Below are 20,414 nucleotides of genomic sequence, written 5' to 3' on the forward strand. Positions count from 1 at the left end.
GGCCGCCGAGCCTGCGCGTCCGGAGCCTGTGCTCCGCAACGGGAGAGGCCGCGACAGTGAGAGGCCCGCGTACCGCAAAAAAAAAAAAAAAAAAAAAAAAAAAAAAAAAAAAAAGTTAGCTATAGAGGCCGAGAAACGTGGCTTAAAATACTATCTAAATGTTTATCATACATATACAGTACAAAAATATTTCCGTTTAATAAAGGTTTTCACATGGTATCTATTGGGAAATAATTCAAATATTATGTAAACTGCTAATTCAATACATTTTCGTTATCTCGCAGAAAAAGAATATGTATGCCTTTTGACCTAGTAATTCTTTTGTATGTGAAAATCATGACGGCTCTGTGAATAGATTTAGCTACAAGGGTGTGCATTTCAGTGTTGTCTAAAACATCATAAAACTAGAAACAATAAAGCTGTCATTTACTGAATACTCACATGTGTAATGCACCCTATTGTTATATGAAAATCATCTTATTTTTCACTACGACAGTCCTCTGGGGAAACCATCAGCGTCATTACACTCCTTCTTACAGATGAAGGAGGAGTCCAAATCAAAAAGCACAAATCAGAGCAGGGCTTTGCATCCAGCTGTGCCTCTCTCCCTAACAGCCTAAAATACCTGATGCACGATGGCATTAGGAAATCTCACAAATGGCTAGGTATCAGCACAGACTGATCTTCACAACGGACTGTGAGATGAAAAAAGACAAGTTCAAAATCAATATGATTTAACTTGTTTCCTACTTATCACACACACACACACACACACACCCCCACGGAAGGTACATGCTAGGAGGATAACAGTATTTAACAGTCATGCTCCCTGACTGAGAGGACAGTAAGTAATTTCAATCTTCTTTGTTTTGTTCACCTGTATTTTCGACCATAGATTTCTGTGCTGCTCTTTTTGCTTTAAAGATTGCAAAAGTTGCCGTTCTGCCTTTAACTAAACTGAGGTGACACCGATGGCTGTAGGACAACGCACGTTAGCTTTTTTCCAGGGTGTGAAGAAGACTGCCATTTCGGCAGACCTGTGATGTGATGACGCAAGGCTTGTTCTTGGGACCGCTCCTCTCGGTCAGGACGGCCTCTCGCGCCCTCGGGGGTCTTCCTCTTATTTCCCCTGCCAAGTGTTCTTCCATGGTCTTGGCCTTGGCACTCATCCACTGATCAGTGACTATGGCTGCTTTCCTCTTGACAAGAGTCAGGTTATGTTTTAGTATGGAACTGATCTTATAAATGTAATTAAAATTCTTTCTAATTAAAAGTAATGTAAATTCATTGGAGAAAAGTTAGAATATTCTGAAAAGTGTAAAAAGCCCATAAAACTCACCCATCATTCCCTCTCCTGGAATTAATAGGGGACTCTGGGAATTGGTAAAGCTGGACTATCCAGAGGGCCTGGTGGAGTGATAGGCAGTGGGGAGATGGCATGAACCTCACAGGACCCCTGCCCTCCATCAAGGCAGCATGGCATCATGGGAAAGCCACAGCATCTCGGGGTTCAGGAAATCTGGCTTCTTAACCTCCTTCACCTGGTACCAGCAGCTTACTAAACTTCTTTGACACCCTTTCCTGAGTATACCCCAATTTCTTTTTGGAATGAAGTAGGGAATGTACAAAAGAGTGATTAAACAAGTAATGTATTTTCTTTTTTAGGTTTTTCTTTTTTTGGTTCTTCCTACTTCATCAGGTGGGTGAGCATATTGAAATGAGATTGAGTGAGCGCTCTGTATAAAGCAGAGTGTGGGACAGTTGTAAGTGCACCTCAAAGTGACCGAGGGTGGGTTCTGGTCTGTGTGGCTTTTCCAGGCTGCAGACATAACGAGGGCATGACAACGGACCTTTGCAAGCCGTCCTGTGTGACTCTTCCCCATTCGGCACTCCGGACACAGGAGGAGCCAGACTCTGCCCGCCTTTCCTCTCTCTGTCCTGGCCACCCTCGCAAAGATTTTGTTTACGGGTCATCACCCGTAAGCCACCCCGAGTGGCGTGGCAAATGAGGGTGTGATGGGCTGAGTTCTCGTTGTTTCCAGCCATAGGTAGGACAGTGTAGGGGAGAGACAGTGCAAGCTTTATAACCCTGGCTCTGCTGCTTTTAGTCCCAAGACCTTGAACAAAGTACTTACCCACTCTGAGCCTCCATCTATAAAGTGGGGATGATAATCCTTATGGGACTGTTGCTGGGATCACATGGGAAAATGTGCATGAATGACTGGCTCTGAAAAGGTGCGTTGTAAGCATTTAATTCCCTTCCACTTCCCTTTAAAAGTTATATAAAGATGGAGCAGGAATTCCCTGGTGGTCCAGTGGTTAAGACTCCGTGCTTCCAATGCAGGGGGCGCAGGCCCTGGCTGGGGAACTAAGATCCCACATTGCTGCGTGGTGTGGCCAGAATCTTTTTAAAAAATGTTTTAACAAAAGTTATATAAAGCTGGAGAGACGGAGGTGGAGAGAGGCTGCGGAGGGCTTAGCAGGCGTCCCACGGCCGGGGGGAAGCAGACCTGGCCGTGAAGCCATACCTCGTGCTCAGTTCCCTGCGCCTCAGAGGGGCCAGGCTGTTTGTCTTTCCTGCAGGTTCTGACTGCTGCCATCAGCTGCAACTTATGAAGCGCTACCCCACTTTTCCACACTGGAAGTGGCTTTCAAAGTTTTAAAGAGAATGACAAGGTAGAATTAGTCACCAAAGGGCTGGCGAGCTGTTGTCCTATTGGGAGGACCCATAGAACTGAGGAAGAGAAGGAATGGAAGCCAGTGGTGAGTGTTTGCTCTGCCCCAGGCCCCGTGCTGAGTTCCTCACGCAGTGTACTTCGTACACCTCTCGCGACAAGGCTGTGAGGCTGGCGCTTTATAGTGGAGAGCACTGAGGCTTAGAGAGGTGATGTATTTTGTACACACACACTTCTCCGTAAGAGAGGAAGCCCTCACGGAGCCTCTTTCCAGCCTTGCCTTTCATGTGCTCCCCTAGGTTACGATTTATCCCTGTACTTGGTGTTAAGATGCTTCGAGGCAAGGGCAACACCTGGGCTGTTATTCGAAGGACATTAACAAGGGCTAAGGTACAGGGTTCTTTCCTCATCCAAATTCCCTGGGCTTTCACCAACTAAAAACAAGAACTGCTGATTCCTAAGAAGAGGAGGAAGGGGGAGGCGTGCTCTTATGCCCTCAGACTAGGGTTTCAAGATGAAAGTTGTGTTAATTATCATCCCTTTGACTGAAATTTTGCCAAACTCGAAGTGTTATAAATTAGACTAAAACTCATGCTTTTAGGGATCAAGAAAAGAAGACGATCTCGGTGTAGAAAAGATTAAAGAGAATACTAGTATTAACTTGGATGTACAGAAGGTTTTTTAAAAAGTCTATCTCTTGCTTTAGTTTGCAGAATTCTCTCTGAGTCGCCCGCCTCAATGGTGTCCCCCAGTCCCGCTAGTCTACAACGTCCTGGTCTCAACCTTCCAGGTTTGGGCCAGTTCCTAGGAGAGGGTCCTATGCAGGGCAGTGGCAGTGAAGCACTGGATCATGCCCTCACCCCTTTCTCCTCTGGCCACACGAGCCTCTGCTGGGCTTCCTGCTTCAGATAGCACCTCTCCCATTCAGTGGTCAGCCCACCATCCAGCCTTTCACTGGCGTTCCTGCTCACCAATGTATAGCGAAGCCCTGCTGTACGCCAAGCTTTGTGCTAGGCTCCGGGGGTAAAGGAATAACCGTCCCAACCTCTCTGCCATCAGAAGTTCATCTTCAGGAAGCTTCGAGGCTCGTTTGCTGAGAGGCTACTGAGTGCTATACACTATTTTCAGCACTGAGATGCAAAGACAAAAGACTCGAGGACATTCCTAAAACACCTTCTCTAACACCCTGTTCAGAAGCCTTTACTGACCCCTCACCGCCTGTGAGATACCTGTCCTGTATCTTGGGGTTTACTACCTTCTAACTGCACCTCTTGCTTAGGCTGGATTTAAAGCCCTCTCACTTTTGTTCCTCACCACCTCTCTAGGCCCATGCCTCTCTTCACCCAGGAGAATTAATTGGTCCATCCACCCATCCATCCATCCATCCATCCATCTACCCATCCACTTACACAGCCACTGGCTCACTCACTCAGTACATATTTTTCTGAGTTCTAAGTCCTGTTCTGGGGATGCTGGGATACCTGCAACCAGCCGCTACCCGCTACAGCTCCCTTGGGTAATCAGACCCCTGAATTCACCTGCCATCCCTGCCTATTCCCCCCAAGAGTGGCCACCTGCCCTCTTTCCCTTTTCTCTGATCATTTCCTCCCATCAAAGCCCACTCAAGTCCTACTTCCGTGCACCTTCCTCTGGACCACCCTCATGCTCAGAAATCTCTCTTCGCTCTGAACTTGGAAAGCATGAGAATTTCTGGCTCTCTCTTGACCCTGATGAGAGACAGACTCCTCTTGAGGCCACTAATATGTGTGTCCTATGGATATAGTCCCTATTTTCAAAGAGTAGGAAGTGCACGTGAGCAGAGCCCCAAGACAGAGATTGCAAGGGACTCGCTACCTGTCACTAGGTTTGTAACAACAGGTTTAATTAAGTGACTTTGATAATGAGAATATCAAATGATAGCACATCCAATTGCAGGAGTAAAATACCTAGGTAACAGTACTCGTCACGATAATCATCACTAACTTTATCGAGTGATAATCCACGTTAGGTGATTTGCATCCGTCATCTCGTTCACTCTGCGTACCAGCCCCATGAACGTTCACCAGAATAGCCCCACTTTTCAGATCAGGAGCTGGAAGCTCAGAATGACAAAGGGAGTTGGCAAGATGGCAACGGGCGGAGCCGGGGTCGAAACCCTGGTCTGGCCGGGCCCGGAGCCATGACCTCCCACTTTGCTTTGGCCTCGCATTTGCACAGGGACAGAAAGGGACTGGTGACCAGAGGCATAAGACTGAGGGCTCACAAGGTTAGAACATGTTGCCAAGGAGCCAACTGCCGGGGTTCAATTCCCGGTGTCCTCGCTCCCCAGCTGTGAGACTCGGGGCAAGGAGCCTGATCTCTGCCCTGAGTTTCATCACCTGTAAGGCTGAGATAACCCTGTCCCCACCTCATAGGGTTGTTCTTGGGTGTAAACCAGCCTCTATGTGCACAGCCTCCTAGAGTGTGTGGCACGTAGCGGGTGTTATTTAAATGAGAATTATTGCCATCATTGTTACATCTACGTGCAGGGCACCTTCGCAAGGGCTCGGCGTGAATTAACACCTTGATTCCACACTGTGCCCCCGGCGGGCGCCCCACTTCCCACCCACCCCCTCTTTCCCCACGAGGTAACGTCACCGGCCCCCTCACGGGATCCGTTGCAGGGGGGGGACTTGTGGCAGAGGGTGATGGACTCGAGGAAGGAGATGAGAAGGAATGGGCACCTCCTGGAGGGCTCACCTGCCACCCAGAGCCACCTCCTTGGACTCACCTGTCCCCCTAAGAGAGGGCCACCAGGCCCTCCTGGGACGGCGTGTTTGTCACAGAAACTACCCCCTCCTCGGTGCTTTCTGGGGAAGACCTGTGAATGGTTCACTGAGGTGTCCATTTCAAGGAAGTCTGGTGTGTCTGTGTGCGGCTGAGTGTGTCTGTGTGTATGTCTGTGTCTCTGTGTGAGAGTGTGTGTTTTTGAGTGCGAGTCTGTGTGTGTCTGCAGTGTGTGTGTGTGTGTGTGTGTGTGTGTGTGCGTGCGTGACTGTATGTGTGCGTGACTGTGCCGTGAGTGTGTCTTTCTGTCTGTGACCATGTGCTCTGTGCCCGTGCTTGGCCAGGGGCAGGCCCCGACTCTCAGGTGACCATAGTGGCTGGCTGTGGTCAAGACACCTTCCCATGTTCAGAGGCTCCAGAAAGAAAAAGCAGTAGTCAGCAATTGTGGTTTTGCCCTGCACTATTTTTAAAGTTAAAAAAAACAACAAGCGGAAATTCATTGCCACTCGATAGCTAGGTCAGCTTTAGGTAAAGCGCGGGCCCAGGGCTGGGGATGGACTGCTGGCGTGACAGGCGGGCTGGAGAGACCCTGCTGCCGGTCCCCGGCCCCCTGAGCCCCGCGGCGCTCACAGCAGTAGGGACCTCACCTCCCGCCGTGGGGAAGGCGCAGCCACCTCCTCTGGGCATCCTCACCATGGCCTGTGGAGTGGGTTCGTCGTCCCCATTCACAGATGAGGAAACTGAGGCCCCGGCTGTCACTCACTTGCCCAAGGTCACTACATCAGCGAGCATCAGGGCTGGGGTTTGCACCTGGCCCTTCCGCCCCCAAAGGCCCCGCTCTTTGCACGACTCTGCGCACCACACCCTCCTGCCACCCCCAGTTCTCTTTCTTCAGCCGAGCGCTTCAAAGTGAGGGCTGAGCCGGCCGTTGGCTTGTTTAACCACTGATTTTCCATGAAGACTGTGGTTTCCTTCAGAAAGATCGATTAAAACAAAGTCCTTGAAGAGAGGAAAGTTCTCTGAGTTCTCTCTGGCAATGTCAGTATAACCCACGCCTTTAACCACTTCCTCACCGTATCAGGGACTCTGGCTTTTTATATCTGTAGAAAACGTAGAACACATGAGAGGGCCCCATCCTGAAGGCCGCCTCTCCTCACAGCCCCTCTGTGGGCAGAGCAGGCTCAGAGGCCCACCTCGACCTTCTGCACTTTGTCAGCTCAAAGCGCAATTTAGAACATGGGGCTTTAACCTTGAATATCGTGAGCGTGTATGTGTGTGTGTGTGTGTGTGTGTGTGTGTGTGTGTTTTCCCTTCGGACTGAGCACATCCAGTGGTTCTCAGAAAAGCTGACATTCTCAGTGTTGGAAGGATAAACGCATGGGCCCAGGGACTCCGCGTAAGGGTTCAGCCTTCATGACCTTTACTTGCTGACACCATTGCTGAGCTCCAGGTTGGCTGGCATTGGCTAGCGTTTTACTTTTATTACTGCTTAGGACTCGCCCTGGTTTATAGGCGCTGAAGCTCAGAGCAAGAGCCCTTGGCTGGAGGTCCACAGAGCCTCTCTGTGCCTGAAACCCCCTCCTCTACAAAATAGGGCGATAACTCCCCCTGCCTCGTGGGATGGTAGTGAGGCTGAAGTAAATCAACATGTCGGGTACCAAGGACGCACGGAGACGCCCCATCGAGGTTGGCTCCTGTCATTCTCGGGCGTCTCAGCCACCCCGGAGGGACCACGTGGATCGATACTTCTGGGTCAAGGTGCCCAGGAGGAAAGGTGTTGAGGGGCATGTGAAGTCGGCCTGTAGACTTGGGGCCGGGTCTGGAGCACAGTGCTTCTACGTTCGCTGCATTTAGCTCCTGGGATTTGGAGCCTCGACCCTCCTTGTGGACAGGCCCAGCCCCAGGCCCCAGGCAGAGGGCTGCGTGCCCTCTGGGCATCTGCTTGGCCCAGTGCTGCCCTCAGCTCTCCGTCTACCCTCAGGGCAGCCTGTTCTCATCGCGGCGCCCGTGCTTTGCCCGTGACCCTCAGCGCTGACCTGAAGCACGAAGACCCCTGGAACCTCCCGGGGGCAGCGCTGGAATGTACTCCCTACTCCAGGAAACTCGCCCAGCAGGCTTCCAGGGGGATCAGCGTCCTCCCCGCTAGGCCTCCGTCTGTTGTCTCCTTTACGCAGTGGCTACGTGCACCGGCGACCCAGGGGAGCATGGCACTGCGCTTTACAGTTTCCAGAATGCTTCCTCTGCGGTACCTCAACGACCCTCTCAAAGGCCCAGAGAGAGCCGTACCTGCTGGTAAACCCATTTCACGTATGAGGAGACCGAGCTCTGTGTTGCTGGTATTTTTAGCTCAGGCTAGGGCCTAAAATGGAAACATTTACCATGGAGGCAGCCAGATCAGTGTTCTCTTTACATTGGAGCAAGGGGGGCAGTTCAGCTCCTGGACACACCGTCTTGATCTGGATGTGAAAACACACATGGCATCACGTGGGCTGAGAGCACAGCCCAGGGGCGGGCTGCTGAGGCTGGGGCCCTGGCTCTGCCACTCGCCAGCTGTACGCCGTTGGGCAAGATACTGAACCTCTCTGGGCTTTACTTTCCTCCTCTCTAAGATAAGGGCATAAATAATATTTACCTCCCAGGGCTGTGGAGAGGATTTATTGAGTTAATACAGGTGAAGTACATATAAACTGTGGTTGCCAAGCTCCTAGCTCCTGGTATATATTAGGTACTTGATGAGTGAGGATTCTCCCTTTCCTCTTGGAGCCTTAGTTTGCTTGTCGACAGGGCGGGGATGACAGTTGTACCTACCTCGTATTCTTGTTGTGACGATTACATGAGACAAAGCAGAAAAAGTTCTTGGCGGGGGGACCACCTGGCAGGTGGCAGTAAGTGCCCCATGACCAATACTCTGCAGCCCAGCTGCCCCTCATTACAGAGGATGGCCACAGAGCTAGAGTTTTCCACTTTCTGCCCAAGGTCCTGGAACACAGCAGACTCTGGAGCCCAGCTGTCTGAAGCCACAGGCTGGTTCCACCTCTGATAAGATTTTTGGCCTTGGCCAAGCTACTTAATTTCCCTATTTCTTTATTTCCATATTTATAAACTGGAGACAGTAACAGCCGCTAACATACACGTCTCTTATGAGGATCCAATGAGATAAAAAGGCGGAAGCTCTCGAGATAGTCTAAGTCCCCAGTCGATGGCCGTTCTGTTTCTATTATTAGTGGCAGCATCACGAGTAATGGTAGCGGTGCCAGCAGTCCAGTCCCAGAACGTCCCTGATCCCGTAGCGGGCAGTAGCCCGCGTCTGAGCTGGAGGGAAGGGGTGACCCACAGAGGATGGGCCCCGGGGTCCTACCCTGGTCAAGACCCCACTCAGCTCACCTCTTCCACCCCTGGCAGAAGACCCAGTTCCACCAACAGTCCAGGCCCGGAGAGCCATCTCCCAGAACCCAGTAACCACCACCTGCATTCTTAGAGAGGAAATGCTCCCGGAGACCTGAAATTTGTACGGAGACTTACAGTGACTTTGCTGATACAATTTACTTTCACAATGACTGTGTTTCCATCACCTTTAAGTGGGCATCTATTTTAAAGTCCAACTCTAGCTTAACTGAGCCCCCAGGAGGTGCTGGTGGGATGTATCCACTTTTGCAGAGTCCTCTTCTCAGAGGACAGTTCTGGTCTTTGTCCCTGTTCAACCACCATCAACTCTTTGCCTCAATTTACAGCTTTAGTTCACAGCCAAGACTGAAGATCACTCGGTCCACGGCTCTCACTTCACAGGTGAGAAACCCAGGCCTAGGGAGACTCTCTCAGGAGCTCACAACATGTTGATATAATATTGATCAGCTCTGACTTCCTAGATGCCTGTGGGTGTCCCGGGAAGGGTCCTGGGACTCCCATACCTACAAGAAGGATGCAGAGCCCTGATGAGGCCCTGAGGTCTCCGGGCTGAGCAGAGGATGGGGGATGATCTAGACTTTGGGCCCTGAGTCTGCTTTGTGTTCCAGGGAGGCTCCGCGCTGTCCCCCGCCGCTGTCATCGGGCCGGAGACGGCTCGGCAGCAGGCAGCTGCTTTGGCGAAGGAGGTTGGCTGCCCCACCTCGTCCATCCAAGAAATGGTGTCATGCCTCCGCCAGGAGCCTGCCAGTGTCCTCAATGACGCCCAGACCAAGGTGGGCACTTGTGTGCGAGTTGGGAGGGACAGCCTCTGATCTCTTACAAATGGAAACCAGGCCAGAAAGGAGACAGGACCCACCCAAGGCCACGCAGTAGGTTGGTGACCAGCTGGAACTGAGTGCATGTTTCCAGACCCCCTGTGCCGTGCGTAGGCCACAGGATGTAATGGACCAAGCACAGGCCCTGAGGGTCGACAGACCTCTCTGCCCATCAGGTTTTATCTGTGCAATGGGGATAATGATGGGAACCTTACAGAGGAGGAAAAGAAAACGAAGTGACGTCGGTAAAGGGTCTTGCTGGCACCTTGGTGGCACCCCATCCGGCCACAGCGACATGTCCTGAGCACTGTGGTCACGACGGCAGTGGAGTGAGGCCAGCATGCCCCCTTAGGTAGGACAGTCGTGTGCTTCCTTCTCCAGCCTATAAAGATCCTGCTCACAGCCCCCCGTCGCTCCGGCCGGCCCTGATATTAACAAAGGGGACTCCAGCAGGAATAACTTGTCATCCGAGCTGACACTTTAATCCCCTCGGCAATGAGCCTGGACTTGCAGGCCCGGCGCAGGTCTTATCCTCAGCTCCTCCAAATGTGGGCTAATTGGATGGTGGCTAAAGCTGATGAATTTCCCTGTCATATCCTGCCTTTGGCCGCCACCTCCTCCTCGATCAATATCTCTTGCTTCACTCCCTCAACCACAGGCTCAGGCTTACCCGTTCCTCCCTGTGGATCTGTTGTCACTTTGGTGGGAGGCTCTGGGATGCTCCCCTAGGGACCAACCACTGCTCAGAGCAAGACTCATCTTCCCGGCACTGTCGCCTCGTGTCCTGCCTGGCTGTTGTCTGGCCACGTTACTCTTATTTCCCAGTAGAGCTTTGGGTAAATAACAGCACTGGTGTTCATTATGGTTAAGACCCGATTAAGTGAAGCAATGCAACGGATTATTCCAGTACCATTTTTTTAAAGGACAAAGTCCATATAAATCGTGACACCCCTTTGCACCTGATGCAGCTCCTGGCCGTGAGTGGCCCTTTCCACTACTGGGGTCCTGTGGTCGATGGCCGGTACCTCCAAGAAGCTCCAGCCAGAGCCCTGCAGAGAACTCCGCGGGTGAAGGTGGATCTGCTCATCGGGAGTTCTCAGGATGACGGGCTCATCAGCAGAGCCAAGGCCGTGAAGGTAGGTGGGAGGGGGCCTCAGGGGCCCCTGCGGGGTGCGGCCCAGTGGCTCTGGACCTAAGTCTGACCTTGGTCAAGAGTCATCGACTTACTTGCTTATTTTCCAAACAATCGCTGAAAAACTACACGTGCAAAGGCTCTCTAAGAAGTTTGGGAGGTGGTAGTGGTGTGGGATTCAGAAATAAGACACCTGCCGAGTTGTGAGCAGCACAGACACATCCACAAATTACAGCTGTGAATGAATCACGGTGGGAAACTGCCAGCAGGGCTGACCCAGGAGCTCGGTAGCTTCAGGGTTCCAGACCGTGGGTACCGCTGCTCCATGAAAGACGCCTGTCCCACAGAGGCTGGGAGAAGGGGAGGCGTGGGGTTGAAGAGAGTCCTGGCAGGGAAACCCGAACACTAGCCTTCCAAGCTTCCGAGCTTCCCAGCCGTCCCAGGAAAGCGTGGACCAGGCACAGGGCAAGGGCAGCTCTGTGTGGCTTGTTGGAGACACAGCAAAGTGCGAGGGACTTGTGAGGTCATTTATCTGCCTGAGCAGGCACTTCCTGCTCAGACCAGAGAAGCCATCACTCCTCACCAGGATGCAGCCCCCCAGGAAGAGGTCGAGCACACTCTCCCCTGGCCCGCCCACCCCTCCTTGTCAAGCTGCTCCTGGTGGGCCCTCTAGGTCATCAGCCTGGGATGGTGGTCCCGGCACATGACACAAGGTGAGGACACACACACTCAGCGGAGGGCTCTGTCTGGCTCCACTGAAAATGAGGCGGTATCGTTGGAATTAATAACAACAAAAAAAGAATCATTAATGCAGCCAAATGGGGTCTTGCAACCTTTGGATTTTGCTATCCCCTTGGGTAATCTACCTCGCTTAGGGGAATCTATCTTACAGCAATAAAAGCACCACTTTGACATGAGATATATACAAGGGTATTAATCACAGCATTAATTACTGTGGCAAAAACATTGAAAGCCACTCAAATGTCTATGAACAGGGAAATGGTTGACTAGATGAAGATACACACTATTGAATATGCTGAGCTATTGAATATGATGCAGACGGTGAAAAGAATGAACCAGATACATCTCTCCTGGCTTGAGGATGCCTGTGATATGTTGTTAAATGGAAAACAAAAAGAATCAGAATGCAGAGGAGTGTGAAATTAAGGTAGCATTCGTATATTTAAAAAACAACCAACCTGTGCATATCTATAAATATGTAAATGTGTATAATTGTATTTATTTCTATGTGAAAGGACAGTGCTGCAGAAAGATATACACAGCAGGCAATTAACATGGGCTATCCCAGGAGGTGTGGCAATGTGAAAAAGAGTACTATGAATTTAATATTACTAACATTACGAATATACGTATGAATACATCACCTAGGCATATATGTGTGCGTATATGTATAAATAGAGAGCATTGTGTTGCGTTGTGCGTGTGTGTATTGGGGGGTGGCATAGAGCAGAGCTTAGGTCACTAACAGCTTCCATCCTGTTGACTCATGGCCACGGAGAAGGAACTTTTGCCCCTGATCCATCTCTACATTTTTCTGCTGAGCACCCCTGTACCACTCAGCCCTTTACTTCAAGGGGCTGCAACTTGATTATTGAACCAGACTAACACTCAGGAAACACTGAAGCAATGCCGCTCTCCACCACTAGCCCTGGGCTTTTCTTCTCTAAAGTAGTGGGTCTTCAAATTCCCACTGCTTTGATCAAGCCCGTCATCAGTTAAAAAATAGTAAGCACAGTCATTTGAGTATAAATTATATACATGAGTACTCTTATACTAAGTGTTACAAAAGATTCACAAAAGCAAAGAATTAGAAAGCAAGAGAAAGAAACGAAGGGCCTTACATTTGTGCTGCGCTCTCTGCGTGCCTTCCGAGCGAGACGATGCCCTACGCGTGGGCAGCATGGAAAGACACGGCCATCGGCCCTGGACCCTCTTCCACACAACACCTCATTCCCCACTGCCCGTCAGGGGAGTTTGCGGAAATCTGTGCAGAAGATACTATATCCTCACAGCTCTGATTCTTTGGGCCATGCGCTGGAAATGCATCCCAGCCGTCTCCGACCTTAGAGAGGGAGGAAGAACTACATTCCTGGGAGCCTGGGGAATCACCCTAGACGCAGGCCCCAGCAGCAAGGTTCTATACTCCTGCCACCCCCAGGGGAAAAGCCATCCATCGGGGCTGGGGGGAGGGGAGCTTTTATTGGCAGTCTTGGTGCTGGGGTTGACCATAGGGCAGCTCAAGTTTATATTTTCGGGTGATGCCAAACCATTGTAAGAGGATTGTCTGCGGCTGCCTTGGTGTTTCCCGGTCCTCTCCCAGCAGCCTCTTGGGAGTTTCCCAACTCTGCCCTGAATTTCTGAACCCGCTCCAGCAGGGAACCTGCATCCAGAGGACTGGAAACCCTCCTCAACAATGCACTGAGTTTCCCTCTGAGGGTTTCAAGGAGATGTTTCCTTGGTCCACTTGCAAAGAAAGATCATGTCTGCTGACAGAGCTCACTGCCTGCACCAGGAGATGGGTAGAGAGTGTGCCCTCAAGTCCAGGCGCCAGAATAGGGAACCTGCTGACTGTCCCTGTCTGACTTCCCTTCTCCGTTTATTCTCCTTTGAACGGTGCTAGTGCAGTCGTTGGGCGGTTCTTGTGAGCCTGCATCCCGCTGGGAACCCACCTAGGTGCTGACTGCTGTGGACAGTTGGGAGAAGGAGGGAGGCAGTAACAGTCGGGTTTGAGGCCAAGTCCACACTTGCAGTGCCGTTACATGCCGGCATCTCCTGAATGTGTACCTCCAGCCCCACTCTATACCTCCCGCCTGGGCTTTTCCCTTGAACTCTAGACTGGGTTAGCGCAGGGTCTACTTGACGTCTTCACTTAGATGTCTCATCGCTTCTCACCCTTAACACAGCCAAAATGAACTGCTGATTCCACTTATGTCCCCACCCCCAACCAGCTTGTGCTCCTGCTGTCTTCACCATCTCAATAAACAGCAACCCAGACCCCAAACCTCTCTCTCTGCCTAGCAGCATTCCATCAGCACATCTATCTTCAAAATGTTTCCAACCCCCTCTCCCCACCTCTTCTGCCCTCACCCTGACCCTTGCCATCATCTTTCTCCGGGGGTTTTGCAATGGCCCCCAACATCTCCCTGCTTCTGCTTCTGGCTTTGCCCCCTTTGCTCTCTGAGAACCCCAGGGGCTGGAGTAATCCCTTTACGGTGTAAGTCAGATCACGCCACTCCTCTTCTTGAAGCCATCCAGTGGCCTCAGCTCATGCAGAGGAAAAGCCACAGTCCTTAACGCCCACTATCTGATGTGGCCACTGTTTGCTCTCTGACCTCGTCTCCTGCTGCCCACCTCCTCCCGCTGACTGTGCTTCGGCCTAACTGGTCCCTATGGTGTTCCTCAAATCTGCCGAGCACACTCCCACCTTAAGGTCCTGGCACTTTCTCTTCCCTCTTCTAGAATGTTCTTCCCCAGGTAACTCATTCCCTCACTTCCTTCAGGGACTGCTTCTTTGGAGAGAACATCCTGGACCGCTCTGGTGGAAGAGGCATCCACACACCCAGCATCCTCTCTCCCCTTTACCCCACCCCGCATCCTCAGCACTTGTTCCCCTTGACAGGTTATACATTTGTCTACTCTATTTCTTCCTCCTCTAGAATGTGAGCCCCGTGAGCTCTGAGACTTTATTTTGCTTTCTGCTGTATCTCTGGTGCCTACAAAAGTGGCTGGTACACAGTAAGTGCTCAATGAATCTTTATTCAATGGAAAGAATGAAATTATGGATCTGACCTAGGAGTCTTCAAGGAGATAATTTATTCCCAAACGACCCTATGGATCAGGGATTATTCTCACTAATGCTCAGATGGGAAACCAGTTCAGAGAGAAGCAAGAATTCAACTCCAAAGGCACCCTTTTTCCATCCCAGCCCTCTGGGAAAAGCCAGGCCTTCCCTCCACGAGCTTGTCGTCCAACAATGACGGCATGCTTGGTGAGCACAAACCCAGCTAGAATCAGGGCCACTCGGTGCAAAGGGCTTTGCACTTCCACCCCACATTCTTCTTTTATCTCAGCCATAATGCCATGAGCTCCATACCCACGAACCAACATTTAACACCATCGTACTGAGGAAGAAATAGGTTTCGAGAGGTTTAATGATTGTCCCAAGGTCTACTAGCTAGTCATTTGCAAAGCCAAGTCTCCACTGAAGGTCCTCTGGCTCCAATTGGGGGTGCTTTTTGTGCTAAACTCTAGGACAGGGATGGAAATGCACTAGCAGCACCTACAACACCCTACAGCCAGGTCATAGCCCAGAGGAGTAGTCCTCAGAATCATGCCCAACACAGAAATGCCATGGAGTAGCGTGGACACCCAAGTGGGAACCGAGCTACCAGCTACCCTCTGGAGGCGGTATTGACGTTCCTCTTTAATTTCCAGACATTCTGCTCACTCGTGCCCTCCGGGTTGCCTTCCCTTCCTCAGCCTGCTCGTGACCTGTATTCAGCATTGGGTTGTGGGTTTCTCCGTTTCCCCCTGGAAGGCTCCATAGCACCTGAGTCCAGCTGCCATTAGCCAAGGAGAATCCCAGGATGGCACATTCCTGAGGGCCTCCATCCCAGCGATTCCTTTCCCGAATCCTCTGTCCATCCATACGGGCCGAGCCCTTCCCACCGCGTCTGTGCTGAGAAGCAGAGCATACCAACTGTAGAAAATTTCCACATCCGCCTAGGACAGGGCCTCAAGTAGGTTTTCCCAACACAGAGACCTGTTCATTTAGTCATGGGAACACTTCACAAGGTCACTTACTATGTGCCAGATGCTGTGCTAGGTGTCTGGGGGCATCAATACAAATTAAATCCCTGCCCTCGGGGAGCTCAGTCAAGTAACACAATAGAAAATGGGCAACAGTAAGTAACTAAAATGCAGTTTGATACACACTATTTGGAGAGATGGTCGTCCTACTGTAGGACCTCAGGGCAGTTAGGGAAGGGGGGGTGGTCACTGGACCCACAGTGGCACTGCCAGCAGTAGTGACCCAGTGACGAAGGAACTGACCAGGACCCTGTTCCCCCAGCTGTCTGTCAACGGAGCGGGGAGAGTGCCCTGGGGGTCCAAGGATTGTAATCAGGAGTATTTGAATTCTCCAGAGCCTGAGCCTCAGTTTCCCTATCTGTAAAATCGGGAGATTATTAGTACATATCCTCATAAAGATATTGAAAGAAATCACGCATGCAGCAATGTCTGGCAAATACCATGCGCTCGATAAATATTAGTTTTTCACTTAATTCTTTAACTGTACTACTATGGTCAGTATCCAAAGCTATTCTCCCCAATCCAGAGAATAATCCCGAGAAAGCAGGAATACAAAGGACGTACAATCACTAAATCACCTCGCCTGACCTGAGCCAATTTTCCAAATCATGGCAGATGCACACACATGCTTTGTCCTCATGCCACCCTGCATCAGTACCATCCAGAGCCCAACCCACAAGCACACACCATCCAGCTCCCTGGGGGAAGTCACAGGAGGGGTAGACGCCCCTCCCACCCCAAGTGAGCCCCCGGACTCACCCGTCCATCACATCAGCGGAGACCCACTAAATTCCCGCAGCCCAAAGAGGTTGGGTAGGGCTTCCAGAGATTCCATGTGAAGACCCTCACCCACTTACCACCCCAGGCCATCAATGGGCCACCCAAGGAGTCTTAATGACACCAGCAAAGTTAACCACATACCCGTGGAACATCAGCGCTGCCTGAGACGCCTGGAAAGGCTCTGTTCGCAGAGAACGATCTTATTTTCTGAAGTAGCAGCTTTCTGTTGAAATTCTTCATCAGTTGCCGTGGTGGAGATTTTTCCCTCTCTTCCCTCTCTCTCTCTCTCTCCCTAACTGGTGAAACTGACAGTCTGCCTACATTAACCGGGCATTAATTTGCATGATCAAAAGCAGATTTGTTCCAAGAGGCAATGCTCTGCCTTCCCCTCCAAAGCACAAGCATCTCCAAGGAAGGCGAGAAAAATCAGAATCGCCACCGCTGAGGTGCCCCTGAGCTTGGCCAGGAGCTGGCCTCATCCAGGAGCAGGTGGGATGGGGGCCCTGCGGAGGGTAGGGAGGGGGAGGGCAGCCCGCCTGAGACTTGGAAAGTGGCACCTGGCAGCCCCAGGCGCTGGCACGAGCTCCAGCCTGGGACAATCAAGCCTTTGGTGACAGATTATAGCAGAGGACGGTACAGGAGTCCCAGGGAAGCACGTGGATTTCCTGCGGAGAGGGGCTGCTGCACCGAAGTCCCCCGCCCTTCGGGGTGGGGTGGTGCATCGTGAGGGTCTCTGGAGAGCCCAGGACCTGGAATCAGAAAAATGGGTCACAATTCCTTGCTTTAGCCATGCAATTCAGGCAGGTTGCCTAACGAGTCGGAGCTGCCTTCTCTTTAGGCTTTGAATGGGCACAGGGTGACCAGCCCTGCAGTTATGAGAGGACTTCTAGGTGAAGGAGGCAGTGCCCAACCCCTGGGAACCACGCTGGGACCGCCGGCGCTGTAGCCAGCCGGCCCTCAGAGTTGCCACGCACACACGGCACTTCGTCTAAGTGTCCCCCGGCCCTGATGCGTGGGATTATCATTCTCAGTGCAGAGGAAGCCAGGAATCGGCGGGATTGACTTGTCCCCCCAAAACAGTAAAAGTATTTTCTGACTGTGCAGGTAAAAGATGAATAGGCTGGATTCATTCTTATATATCCATTATTATCATATTTATTTTTTCTTCTGATTTTAAATTAAAAGGAACATTTTATCGTGTGCCCCTGCAATGATGGTGGGGTCTGGACACGGGGCCTGCTGGATGGTGGAGAGGTTGGCCCCTTGTCCCGTCACATCCACACCCAGTGGTCGGGGCAGGAGCGGTCCCGAGTTGATTCGTGCATGCAGCCAACACATACTCATTGAGGGCTCTCCTCCAGGCTGCGGGGAGAGTTCTAACCCGAACAGAGAAGGCTCCCGGCTCATGGAGTTCCTGTTCTCGGGAGAGGACGCAGACAGGGATGCGTAAGCAGAGAAAGTAAGAGTTTCAGATCTTGACGAGTGCTCTGAAGAAAAGTGTAACGCTAACGGGAGAGGAAGTGATGCAACGGGGGAAAGCACTTTCGTATGGAGTTCAGGGAGGTGGCTTCCGGTTCTGAGTGATGAGAAGGGCCAGCTGTGGGGCGAGTGAGGCGAGGGGCCAGTGCAAAGGGCTGAGGCAGCGCTGGTTTGGGGGACACAGAAGGCCAGGTGCTGGGAAACCCAGCGGATGATGGAGGAAGCAGTAGGAGAGGAAGGCAGAGATGTGTTGGAGGGACCTGTTAGGCCATCAGAAAAGTGACTTATTCTACTTGCAGGGGGCAGTTATCAGGAAGTTCTAAGTTAGAGAATGGTCGTACTGATTCATCTGTTTTTTCTTTATTTTTAGTAATCAGGAAAATTCACTTTATTATTATTTTTTAAAATAGTTTTGCCACACAGATGCAACATTGTAAATCAACTCTGCTGATTCTTCTTTTTAAAGAGCATTCTGGCAGCTCTATGGAAAACTGACTATGGAAGGGTAACAAAGGAAGTAGAGACCAGACTGAGGTCCATTGCGAGGTCCAGGGAGCAAGCTGGTTTGTTAAATTAAGGTTAAAGACGTGGTAATGGTGAGAAATGCCCGGATTTGGGGTATATCTTAGATCGGCAGCTGGGTCGATGAGTTGGGAGTTCAAGAGAGAGTTCAGAGCTATAGATATGGATTTGGAGGAAAACCAGGAAACTGTGGTGTCACAGAAAGCCAAGAAAAGAACGTTTTTCTGAAAGGAAGCCGAGGTCAAGTGTACAATGTCATTGGAAGTGGTGTAAGTTGAGCGCAGAGATCCGACCCCTGGACCTGACAGGAGGTAGGTCCTGGGCGCCCTTGGTAAGGGCCATTTCAGTGGGGTTAGTGGAAGGCCTGACTGATGAGAGTAGGCTGAGGGGAGCGTGAGGAAGTGGTCATGTGCTTCCCCAACTCACCCTCTTTCCACTGTAGCTCCATCTCCACCGGACACCAACCCTCAGCCAGGTTTCACGACCACTTCATTCATTTTGCCACATTACCTCTGCGACCTTAGCAGGCTGTCCCATGGCAAGATTTGTGTCATGTTCATTTCAAATCCTCAGTTGCTGGCCAACAGTATGTCTCTAAATTTATGCCCATTAAATGAAAGAGTATTTGTGTCTCCACCTGCCTCAGAGCTCTAGAGAATTCTGGGGGCATTTGTTCATTCATTCATCCTTTCAGAGTTCACCCGATTGCCTTTGGAGATGCTGCCCCAGGTCTCCCTCTTCTCAAACTTACGAAGTCATAACCATTTCGCATAACATCAAGAGTAATCGATGTACAAAAGTGAATTAAGTGTCTTCTGTGTACAAAGCACTCCTCCTCCAGCCCCACTCGCCAGAGGACATTGTCAGTGCATCTGCCCCAGGATGGGAAGGCGAGAAGGAGGGAAAGAGCCCAGATGGGGCAGTGGGAGTGGATAGCAGGAGTGTGTTAAGACGTCCTCAGGAGGAGAATCGACAGGACTGGGCAAGAGCGGAGCGCTGGGGAGATGAGGACGTGCGAGGAGTCGGGAAACACATCTCTTTTCTAAGCGGGTCACTGGGTGCTGGTCTTCATCACTGAGGTCAGGAGAATCGGCGGGGAAGAAGGTTCTGGAGGTGAGGAAGCACACGTGGGCTGGAGAGAGATTTAGGAATTGTCAACCTACAGATCATTGTCGAAACAAAGGGAGGAAATGGTACCACCTCATGAGCATGTGTGGACGGAAGGGGACGAGAAAGGGCAGGGGTGGCAACGGGTGTGGGGGGGACATCAGCATTTAAAGTGGGCAAGGCAGCCAGGGGGCGGGGAGGGTCAGAAATGAGCCCGAGGTGGAGGATTTTATGGAAAAGGAGACGGGGAGGGTCGCCGAGTCGAGGCAGGGAAGAGCCCCAGGCTCTCAGGGATGGTGAGCAGTGCCTTCACTGGCGCTGACCATCAGTGACCCTGGCAAGCATGGAGGTGGGGGCGTGGAGGGGCCAGGCAGCCGTGGGCTGAGGGCTGAATTCCCTGCGCTGGGAACGCCGAGGTGGACAGACAGACACCTTGGCTGGCCTGTCGTTCTGGGTGGGGGTAGGAGTCTCGGAGAGCTGCACATCGCAGGTTCTAAGAGGGGGGAGATTTCCCCAGTGACGTCGCTGAACAAGCAGAGGGGAGGGTCCCTGGAGCACTGGGCCCTGAGGCATCAGCCTCAGAGGGAAGGAGTGTCCCTTGGTCCAACAAGAGGGAGGGGATTCGGGAAGAGCATCTGGATGGGCCGTGTCCCTGAGAGTAGAGGATGGTGCGGGTGTATGGAGAGCTCTGAGGGTCACCTTGGGGTTCCGAGCAGCCTCGTGGGATCCACGTGGCAGAAGAGAGGCAGTAAGAAGCAGCAGCTCCCGGGCTCCCTCCTGGGGCCCTGCAGAGCCCACACCCGACACCCACTTCCCTCCAGCCTCGGCTCCGCCGTCCTCCACGAGGTCCAAGGCCCATCTCATGAGCCCATTTACGATTTCAGCCCTCCCCAGCCGGCCCCC

General features: G+C 51.7%; 1 protein-coding gene across 4 annotated transcripts; it reads left to right on the forward strand.

Annotated features, from left to right (window-relative positions):
* Positions 1-140: 140 nt before the first annotated feature.
* Positions 141-11,854, forward strand: LOC114487911 (thyroglobulin-like). 4 transcript variants are annotated; one of them, XR_008619518.1, is made up of 7 exons: positions 141-1,699; positions 1,819-2,763; positions 7,423-7,733; positions 9,173-9,227; positions 9,455-9,619; positions 10,630-10,797; positions 11,789-11,854. XR_008619518.1 is itself a non-coding variant. In XM_028500695.1 (4 exons), the coding sequence occupies exons 1-4, from the start codon at positions 9,081-9,083 to the stop codon at positions 11,798-11,800; spliced, it is 492 nt and encodes a 163-aa protein (XP_028356496.1). In that variant the 5' UTR covers positions 7,750-9,080; the 3' UTR covers positions 11,801-11,854. The 4 variants fall into 4 exon arrangements, 1 of the variants encoding a protein (XP_028356496.1); XR_003683472.2 differs by having other exon boundaries at positions 141-2,763; XR_008619519.1 differs by lacking the exon at positions 7,423-7,733 and having other exon boundaries at positions 141-2,763.
* The last annotated feature ends 8,560 nt before the right edge of the window (positions 11,855-20,414 follow it).

The sequence above is a fragment of the Physeter macrocephalus genome, chromosome 15 (assembly GCF_002837175.3).
Source record: "Physeter macrocephalus isolate SW-GA chromosome 15, ASM283717v5, whole genome shotgun sequence".
NCBI lineage: Eukaryota > Metazoa > Chordata > Mammalia > Artiodactyla > Physeteridae > Physeter > Physeter macrocephalus.